General features: G+C 36.4%; 1 protein-coding gene across 1 annotated transcript; it reads left to right on the top strand.

Moving 5' to 3' along the window:
• The first annotated feature begins 401 nt into the window (after positions 1-401).
• Positions 402-1,780, top strand: LOC109219761 (abscisic acid receptor PYL4-like). Its single transcript, XM_019384239.1, has one exon. The coding sequence runs from the start codon at positions 765-767 to the stop codon at positions 1,404-1,406; it is 642 nt and encodes a 213-aa protein (XP_019239784.1). The 5' UTR covers positions 402-764; the 3' UTR covers positions 1,407-1,780.
• Positions 1,781-11,079: the final 9,299 nt, after the last annotated feature.

The raw sequence follows: 11,079 nt of genomic DNA on the forward strand, positions 1-11,079 counted from the left end.
AAGGTGAATTAACCTAAATAGTAACTGCTTAAATTATGTCGCTCATATCGCCTATAATATATGTATAATCATATATAATCGATACATAATTTATGTATGCTAACTAAAGACGTAAACAATCAATATGACCGACTACTTGTATAATGATTCCGGGTTTCATTTATCATTATCATTATATGGTGACTTAAAGAACCCGGCCGCATCAATAAAGGCCGTGGTGGAATGGTAAATACTTTTTCATCCTTACTAATGTTTTTGAATATGAGTCCCGGGTATAAAATCACATTTGTCCGGGACTGCTTTCCCCATTATGGAATTTTCCGATATGAATACAGATTTAGTCGGACGCCAATACGAATATATAACGGTGAAAAAAAAAAATGAACCAATGCCGGAGAAGGACTGATTATTGGGAAGAGGGGCGGACAAGAGGGGTGCATATCTTATCTCTGTACACCTTTACGCCCTCTTTTTTATGCACCAACTTGATCCATTTTTCATTTACCCACTAGTCCCACTATTCTTGTCAACCTCACGTGAACCCATCCTCTTCCTCTTACTTTTGCAACTTCAACCAACTTTCTTCCTTCTCTCTCTTGTATAATTAGCTGTCTACTCTATGTATATATAAATGAAAAACTGAGACATTTCTAGCCATAACAAAAGAGCCCCATTAGCGACCACTCTTACAGTTTACGACATAAGAATCATCAGCTCTTCTTTCATTTCAGATCAAAATCTAACAACACTTGGCCAAAAAAAAAATGCCTCCTAGTTCTCCAGATTCATCTGTTTTACTCCAAAGAATAAGCTCCAACACTACTCCTGATTTTGCCTGTAAACAATCTCAGCAATTACAAAGGCGTACTATGCCGATACCTAGTACGACACAAGTCCCAGATTCCGTTGTCCGATTCCATACTCACCCGGTGGGTCCCAACCAGTGCTGCTCCGCCGTGATCCAGCGGATTTCCGCCCCCGTCTCCACCGTATGGTCAGTGGTCCGCCGTTTCGACAACCCTCAAGCATACAAGCACTTTGTCAAGAGCTGCCACGTCATCGTAGGGGATGGTGACGTCGGCACTCTCCGCGAGGTCCGAGTGATCTCGGGCCTTCCAGCTGCGTCCAGCACGGAAAGACTCGAGATCCTCGACGACGAGCGACATGTCATTAGCTTTAGCGTAGTCGGTGGAGACCACCGACTCGCGAATTACCGTTCCGTCACCACACTCCACCCGGAACTGTCTGGTGACGGGACGACCATCGTCGTTGAATCCTACGTTGTTGATGTACCACCTGGTAATACTAGAGATGAAACGTGTGTTTTCGTTGATACCATCGTCAAATGCAACCTCACATCGTTATCGCAGATCGCAGTAAACTTGAACAGAAGAAAAGATTCTTGAAATATAGAATATATTTACAAAACTGATCGATGATGCTTTTGATGATGATTCATTTAAGCGATGATTTTTATTGGGGGTTGCAATGGTCTGAAAATCGTTGCACCTTTTCAGATCATGTGCTTATTATAATCTCCTGGTTGTCATCACTTGTTGAAGATAAGTTCTTGGTTACGGAATTAATTTCATTCTCTTTAATTATATCAAGTACTTGCTTCTTTTTTTGCCTCATTGCTCTATGTTTAACTTTATCTGTGTATTTGTGAAAAATAAAAAGGATTCAGAGGGCAAAATTTTCTCAAATGCTGGTGTTTCATTACTTTATCTTCATGTAGTTTATTCTTTATTGGAAACATATGGATCTTCTTTCTAGTGTTTATTTGCTGAATTACAATTTCGAGTCATATATTGGATGTTAATACAACTAAAAGGTTATAGGACAGTTATCTCGAGGAAGGGGCGCATCTCAAGAGGGTGTGATGTATGACGTCTTCCTACTGCAAGCATTAGTCACACTGTCTTTTTATTTAAACATGTCATTTCCTATAAGAATTGGTCATTAAGAACAAGAAACGAATATTAAAGTAATACTATTAACTCTTCAAATATTAACTATATCAAATACTAGTTGTGAACTTGTGATTAGGAGAATGAATTAAGACGAGGTTAATTAGGTCGTTTGATATTTGGATGATTTGTTTTTAGAATAAATGTATTAAATATATAGCTTGAACGCAGTAGGAAGGTGAGTTAATTCAGTGGATCAAAGAAACGAAAGAATTAAACAAGATGATTATATTTGTATTTAGAAGGTGAAATCAACGTGAAAAATAGCCGACTCTTGAATACAGCCAATGGTCGATTCTATTGCTTGCTAAAAGCTGTAATTAAATTAAATAAATCTCAGGTTCCCATACTAAGACGGCTAAATTAAGTACGATGCACGTACTCTTTTCATTAATTTTGATATAAATAATTAAGTTTCTAGTAAATATTATTCATTAATTTAATGTCGATTAAGGATTCCAGCAATATAGAAGTACAGTACTTAATAAATGGCACGCACGATAGCAGTTTCTTCTGTTGTTTGAAATTTAATGTACATACACTCTTGATCAGTGTAAAATCAGAACTTTTATTAACAAAAACTAAAATATGAAGAAATAAACACACGAAAAATCCAAGAAAATTCAACATATACTATATAACAAATTTTTCACTTTTGTAATAAGCAAATTCGTAGCATCAATCGTATTAATTTTTTCTCAAAATCACACATATTTTCTTAAGAAGCATGTCCATATGGCACATTAAGTGATAATAACACAAGAACTTAGGTTTATAAATTTGACCAAAAAATAAAAAAAATAAAAAGAAGTAAATGTGCAACCTAATTAAAAAATTTCTATTATTAGAGGCATAAGCGAGGATGCAAGTTGCCTAAGGTTGTTGGATTGGAACATGTTCACATTATATAAACAATAAAAATTAGAAAAAGAGATAACATGACGAGAATCAAACAGATACTCTGCAAGTTGGAGAAGGCGACTTTTTCTAAAATAAAAAAAGAGACCAATTAGATGATAGATATATATTCAATAAAGAAACAACAAGTTGCAAATTTTTAAATTTATCATATGGGAATTGTTTAATAATTAAATTGAAAAAGTAAAGGGATAGTGATTGTGCAAGTTGCACCGGCTTTGTTGTTCTCACCTCAACTCTTTTATTATCTTTTTGCCTTTGAATAATATGTAAGTTGGAGAAAAATAAGTTTTAGAACGGTTTCAATATGCAACTTGCAACTCCAACTTGCAATAGCGACTTTAATGATCCTCGTGCTTCTTGTCTACCTATTATTAGGTTCATTCAAGCTATTTCTAAAAAAAAAAATCCCATTCCTTATAAGAAATATTTTATGTGATCATTTATAATTTTAATAAATAAAAAATAATTCTACGAAGATCTCATGTATTGTATTTTTAAACAGGGAAGAAAATCTTTTTTGATCAATTGCATATATAGACGTCGGACCTTCCTTATTATCACACGACTCCCAGCGCATACGGCTCGTACAAAGACTCTTTGCCTACCGAATTGGAGTATCCTACTTTCACGCAATTTACAGGGTTCAACAAAAAATCAATATTTCACGATCAAGGATGTAATTCTCTTTGTAGTAGCGGTCCTTATATATCGTATTAACAATCATATTATGGTAAAAAAAATCTCTATTTGATAAGCCTTTTTGTTTTACCTATGAGTTCCATTTGACCTAGAAATAATACATTGAAAGAATCCATTGGTCTTCTAATATCAATAGGTTGATTGTTTCGTTCTTGGTATGCACAACTACCACCGTATATGGCTCGCACAAAGACTGCTAAATTATAGATGCTCCTCTTCGTATTTTATTTCTAAGCCTTTTCATAGATTTGTTTAAATTTTCATTATATTAAATAAGGAAATATTTTACTGTATAACTGCTCTCAAAATAATAACCAAAAAAAAAAAATTTTTTGTATATAGATATATTCTATATGTTATATACAAAAATTATATAAATTTTATACACTTTTTCGGCTACCAAATATAAATAGTTTTTGGCGCAGGCTAAAAAAGATAATATCCTTGTAAACAAAACGGGGAAAGGAAAGAGATAGATATTAAAGGGAGAAGCGGTTCCTACCTGAATTTTTTCCATCATTTACTTTCCGACTAATTTCCAAGAAAGGAAAGAGATAGATATTTATTCTTTAGCTTGTGGATCATGCATAAAGATTAGAGCACTCTTTCTAGTTATGACAATATTATGGAAATCCAATGCCATTTCATCTGCAAATTTTTTCCTTGTTAATTTTTATTTAAATTGTCATGTAATAAGTAGTAATAGGTACTAGGCAAGTGCAGCTGAATTAATTTTTCGATTTCTATTTTCTGGCTGAACCTGAAGACAACCAAGAAATGGACCACCTAATGTAATGCATTTTCTTTTCCCTATTGCCTAATATATAGGTTATGTTACTGGAACAAACTATGTAATAATTTTTTGCTTTATCTATTGAGCCAATCTTACTGAAGTAGACTTGAAAAGAATTTCCCCTCTAGATAGCTTCATTTTAAATAGGAAAATAACTCTAGCTAACCTTCGTAAGCAGTGTCGTAGCCACATAGAGCGAAGAATGTTCAAAACATTCTTTATCGAAAAATTATACAGAGTATATAAAAAATTATACTATGTATATAGGTCAAAATTACTTTTTATAGATATATATTAAACGTTGAAGGGAGTCTTGACGTAACTGGTAAAGTTGCTATCATGTGGCCAGGAAGTCACGAGTTCGAGCCGTGGAAATAACCTCTTGTAGAAATACAGGGTAAGGATGCGTACAATTCCCTTGTGGTCCGGCCCTTCCCCGACCCTGCACATAACGAGAACTTAGTACATCGGGCTGTCCATATTAAACGTTGAACACCCTTTGCAAAATTCTGGCGCCGCCGCTGTTCATAAGTAATACGCACTCAGCTAAATTTTAGCAAGAGAATTTTTTTCATTCACAGCTAAATTTAGTTAGGATTTTTGTGTGTATTTCTAGCAAATATTATATATGACTATTCGTAACTAAATTAGGATGAGCAAGTTGATATCTATTCTCAAAGGACGTCATGCCAATTGTATTTAGCAGAATTGTCTGATTGCTTTCACTTATTGGATTTTAAAGATAGGAAGTGGTGCATTGGATGAGGCTAGCTCTTCCTTAATCAGAGGTTTCGAGTTCGAGCCTTGGGTATGGAAAAATTCTTGGTAGGGAGCGCTTCCCCCCGAATGGGGCCCTACGCGACGCGAATCCGAATATAATCGAGCTCCATTGCGGATACCGAACACCGAATGAAAAACAAATTTTTTTTTTTAAATTTTTTATATAGAGTTTTCAGCTTCTTTTTCGAAATCAGACAACATTTCAAAATCACGAGGGATAATATTAGCCTTATGCAATAAAGCGAGCAAAGGAAACGACCACACATTCTCCATTTGCTTTTGTATTGTGTTACCTTTTCTTTTTCCTCTTGCAGCTTGTTTGGAGGGTTGTTACCCGTTGTTTCATAATATATCATTTTATATATAGTATTATATTGTATTGTATTGTTTTGTGAATATAATACTTGAATAGATTGTATCATTTGTTGTGATGTAAAAATACTTTTATTGTTTGGTTTGACTGTATCGTATTCTATTATAATTCATAAGTTTTCTAAACTGCTCTTAACTGCAATAAATTAAAATTTGTCAATAATTATAAGACAGCCTATTTTCTCTAATTTATCACCCATTATAAACAAAGAAAGTATGATCATATACAAAAGTTAAAAGTTATGACATAGACTAATAAGAAAAAAACAAACAAAAATAATAAGAGTAATTGTTACAATCCAAAACATAAGAAAATAGTGATCATATATAATAAAAAGAAAAAATAAAAGAAATCACGAAACTGGTAGGCCCGGGATTTCACCTATTGATTTTGATGATAACAAACCAATATTTATATCTATATCTATTATTATATTAAAGCACGAAGGCCCTCAGCGAAATATCGTTCGTCTTTTTTACCCTTTTAAAATAGAGTTTATATTAGTCATTTAATTATATTCCTAATATTTAGCACTTTAAATCAACTAAAATTTTATTTAATATATTTTTCCTTATTTGAACTATGTAAAAAATACTAACATTTAAAGCTTTAAAATCAATTAATTAAGATTTTACCTTTTATACTAACAATAAAATCATAAAAGATCACGTTGAAAAGGAAAACTATTTTGTAATTTGATCACCATTAAACTTGTATTTAAGTTATACGTTTTAATGATCAAAACACTGTTTTTCACTCAAGTCCGATAGGTTTGGTTAGTTGTCGTTTCTTTTCTACTTTATTTTGCCTTTTGTTTTGGTTGTGATTCAAACCTTATTCGTAGTGATCTTTTTTTTGCTTGCTTTCTTTATTTGTTTTGTTAGTAATTTTAGTCTCATAATCCCATGTAACCATATTATGATTGATGAGAAACCCAAATCTTTTAATTTTGAATTACATAATTGAGTAATTTTTTGATTGATTTTTTTGTTGGTTACATTGTATTGAAACATTTTCTTTATTAAATTTTTCAAGTTCTGCGTTTGATAGAAATTATCAATTATAACTCACAAGTTCTTAGTTGGAAGTTTTTTTTTCGGTCACGGGTTGGAGGGTTTCTAAGTACTCCTTTGTGCCATGAATGTGAAATCCGGCAAGGTTTGATTTAATCTGAAATAGTTGTACAGGTAAACTGAGGTATTCAATTTCATCTAATGAACAGAGATATTCTTTATAGCTCAGTCTTCCAGTATGCTTAGGTGTTCTTTATGATTCAATCACATAGTGCTCTCTTTTGTTTGCTAATTATAATAACTTAGTTTGTTCCACGATGTTTGGGGAAAGAGTCTGAGCTGGCTCGAGGCTCTAACACCAAATTAGGGTAGAAAAACTCTAATTTTTGTTATTTCACCCTAAATATGAATATAGAAAACACACACATTTACATAACTACACAATTCTAAAAGTTAAGATTTTTTTTTGGGGGAGGGGTGGTGGTGGTTCATAACTGTACAAGCTTAAAAAAATTAAAAATTCACATTAGGAAAGTTTCTAATATTTTGTATTATTTTTAGGTTTAGAAGTCCCTTTTTGTTAATAAATTTGTATTAATTGTTTGACTTCTTATAATTAGTTAATGAAATTCATCGCATACTTGTATAGTTACAATTGGAATAGGTAACTTTGAATTAAAAAAATATTTTATTATTTTCTTATATGGTGTCAAAAGAAAAACATTAAACCTTCTTCTAAGGTTTTTAAAAATTTATTCCAATCAAATGACACTTCCGAAATGAAAGAGCTAGAATATTAAGATATAGTCTAATACAACGTCTAGAGAATAAGGACCTATCAAATCACGTCCGATTGACCTCAAATTTTGCACACTAGTCGCATTTCACATTAAGGACGTGCTCCGACTTCTGTAATTGGAATCCGACCCCGATATCAAAAATTCCACTCCCGATCAAACTTTCCAAAATTCCAACTTTCGCCATTTCATGCCAAACTCTGCTATGGACCTCCAAATCATGATCCGGACGCGCTCCTAAGTCCAAAATCACCCAACGGAGCTAACAGAACCATCAAAATTCCAATCCGAGGTCCAATACTACAAAGTCAAAATATGGTCAAAACTTTCAAATTTAAAGCTTGTAGCCGAGAATCATTCCTCCCAATCAATTCCGAATAACATGAAAACCAAAACCGATGATTCACATAAGTGATAATACATAAAGCAGAGCTACTCATGCCCTCAAACAACCGAGCGAAGTGAAAATGCGCAAAACGACCGATCGGGTCGTTACATCCTCCCCACTTAAACATACCTTCGTCCTCGAACGTGCCCAGAGTTGTTCCAAAAGCCATCAAATCGCCGTGTAACCTTACCATGCACATACTTGGGGGTGATTGATAACTAGGGATTTTGACGTATTTTATACCCCTTTGTGCTTATGCTTTGATTATAAATTCATACAAAAATAGTCACAAAAGGCTCATATGTTGTGCTTGATTGCAGGTTTGATCAACAAAGTGACAAGATGTCAAATAACAGCTCAAAAGGAGTGAAACCTGCACAAGTACCAAAAGACAAGACAAACTCAGGAAAAACAGGCCTAGTGCGGCCGCACTACGCTTTGTGCGGTCCGCACTAGAGAGGTTCAGAGACTCAGCATTTCAGGCTTCGAAGCAATGCGGCCGCACTAAACTTTGTGCGGTCCGCGGTGGACCTCCGCGGCCGCACTACCATTCTGTGCGGTCCGCAGAGGCAAGGTTCAGAGAGATGCCAAGTGGAAAGATTCAAGCCTGTGCGGTCCGCGGTCGACTTTGTGCGGACCGCGCTAGAAGCCTCCGCGGCCGCAGACTATTCTGTGCGGTCCGCTAGAGCCTGGGTTCAGGGAGTCGAAATTTCAAGTTCAAGAGCCTAGTGCGGCCACACACCATTTTGTGCGGTCCGCACTAACCCCGCAGGGGCAATTTTGTCCAGTTTTTCCAGCTTAGTATAAATAGAACATTTTTCCATTTTTAGGGTATCAGATATTATCAGACGTTAGCTGCGCTCGTGAGAAGACATTTCTTAGCCATTTTGGGCACTTTTACTTAGTTTTAATCGTTGAATCTTTGTATTTACATTAGTAATTAATTAATATGTCTTTCTCTTCATCTGTTTCTCTGATTTTATCTTCAAGCATGAGAAGCTAGACCCATTAGCTAGGGTTGTGGCTCAACCCTAGTGTGGGTAATTGATGGGTGTTGTGATTTAAGGTTAGATTGATTATGGGTGTTTGTTATTTGGGTCAATTTTATGGTTTAATTTATGAATTAGTGGTTGCAAACACTGGTTTGTGCTAAGTTGACTTAGGCTCTTCTTGAGAAAGAGAGCCTAAGTCTCCAAAATTGACTCAACAAGGAATTGGGACGGACTCAAGAGATTTGATAGTCCCAATTAAAGGGTTAAACCTCGAGAGAGTAATTACCCGACTTGAACCCTAGTTGCTTGGGCAAATATGCATACCTAATTGGTCTTGAGAGAGTTAATTGGGCAAAACCACTCTTTCTACCGAGAGGTGTAGAGTGGGTAGTATCGAGCAACGGTTATAACATATTTCCCCAATCATGTCAATCGTGCCTTAGATGCAATTACCCGTCAATTAGCCACCTAGGTGAAAGTCACTACCCTAGTGCCTTTTAAACCATTAGATACAATTTGTAGCAATTTACTCTTAGTCTAATTTAGTTGCAATTATAATTTGTAGTTTGATCATAGTAGAATATAAAGAAAAACCGAAAATGAATAGAAGACCAATTAAGAACACATACGCAATCGTAAACTAGATAGATACTCGAATCCAATCCTAGCTCTCTGTGGATTCGATCCCGACCCAGAATCGGGTAAAAGCTATTGCGACCCTCTCTTGCTACTTATTAGTAGTGTGGAGTTGGCTGCGATCACTTTTTGGCGCCGTTGCCTGGGAGCTAACGGTTTTGGCTATCTATTTAGTTAGTTTTGTGTGTTGTTCTTCTTTCCTCCTTTGTTACTAATTTGTGTGTGTGATTACTACAGGTACCAAATGGCTTTAAATGCTAATGACCCTCTTGGAAATGTGCTTGTGGGGGAGGAGGTTGATGAAATTGGAGAGGATGAGGTGCCTCTTGTACCTCCCGGACCACGACGAGGACGTCAGGCCAATGCTAATGAGAACGTTCCGGACCCTCCTCCGCCACCTCCAAGAGTGGCTCCCAGAGTATTACCGAATCAAGGGCATGCGAGTGCTATTGTCCCTCCCCGAATCCGGGCGGGAAATTTTCAAATAACCAATGTGATGTTGACCTTGCTCGAGCAACGTGGGTATTTCACGGGCGCCTCCGATCAAAATGCCTACAAGCAACTCAAGGGGTTCGTGGATACAGGTTGGGTAGCAAGCAGACGAATGTGTCCGAGGATGCTCTTAGGTTAAGGCTTTTCCCATTCTCACTTCGGGGGAAAGCACTGGATTGGCTAGAGAGACTCCCCAACCATTCCATCACAACTTGGGATGAGTTGGCGGATAAGTTTATTGCAAAATTTTTCTCACCCGGGCACATGGCGGCACTTCGAGATGAGATATTGGCTTTCAAGCAAGAGCCCACGGAACCTTTGCATGAGATTTGGGAGCGGTTTAGAACGATGGTGAAGGAATGCCCCAATAATGATATGACGGAGGCGATGATACAACAAACCTTCTATCGGGGCATCAATACTATAAATCAGCGCATAGTCAATCAATTGGCTGGGGGTAATTTCATGAAGTTGCCTTATGACGAAGCTTGTGAGATTCTTGATGAGATGGCGGATACATCCTCCGTATGGCAAAGTAGAGCCAATGTTCCTCAAGGCGACCCTAAGGTTATTCATTTGCATAAGGAATTACACAACCATGGGCAAGGTATAGCGGAGTTGACAACTACTATGAACCAATTGGCTAAGGTACAGTTGCAACAAGTCCAAAACCCTCGCCAAGTGAATGCTATGGAAGGTGTTAATCTGCTTACCAACAAGAGAAGGCAAAGAAGGCAACAAAACCAAGGGAATTCTGAGCAATTTGCTGATGATTGTGATGGGTTTCAAAATGATGGCTATGATGAGCAAAATGAAGAGGTACAATATGTGAACAATTTTCAAGGCCAACGGGGCAACTCTTCAAACCAACAACAGTGGAGACCTCAAGGTAATTGGGGCAATCAACAACAAAACAGTGGTAATTGGGGGAACAACAACCAAAATAACAACTGGGGCAATCAAGGCAACCAAGGGAATTGGAATGGTAATAACAATAATTGGGGTGGCAACAATAATCAAGGTGGATGGAATAATGGAAATCAAGGAAACCGGGGGCAAGGCTTTCAAAGGCCCCCAATGTACCAACAACCGAACAATCCACCCCCTTTCCCTTCTCAAGGTCCTAGTTCTTCGGGTAATGATATGGGTAGAATCGAAATGATGTTCGAACAGATGATGAAGAAGAATGCGGATTCGGATGCACAGTTGGCTTCCCACAATACCT

The sequence above is a fragment of the Nicotiana attenuata genome, unplaced genomic scaffold (assembly GCF_001879085.1).
Source record: "Nicotiana attenuata strain UT unplaced genomic scaffold, NIATTr2, whole genome shotgun sequence".
In the NCBI taxonomy this organism is placed as follows: Eukaryota; Viridiplantae; Streptophyta; class Magnoliopsida; order Solanales; family Solanaceae; genus Nicotiana; species Nicotiana attenuata.

Excerpts from the sequence above, each read along its gene's own strand:
- LOC109219761 (XM_019384239.1), top strand. The coding sequence starts at position 765 with ATGCCTCCTAGTTCTCCAGATTCATCTGTTTTACTCCAAAGAATAAGC.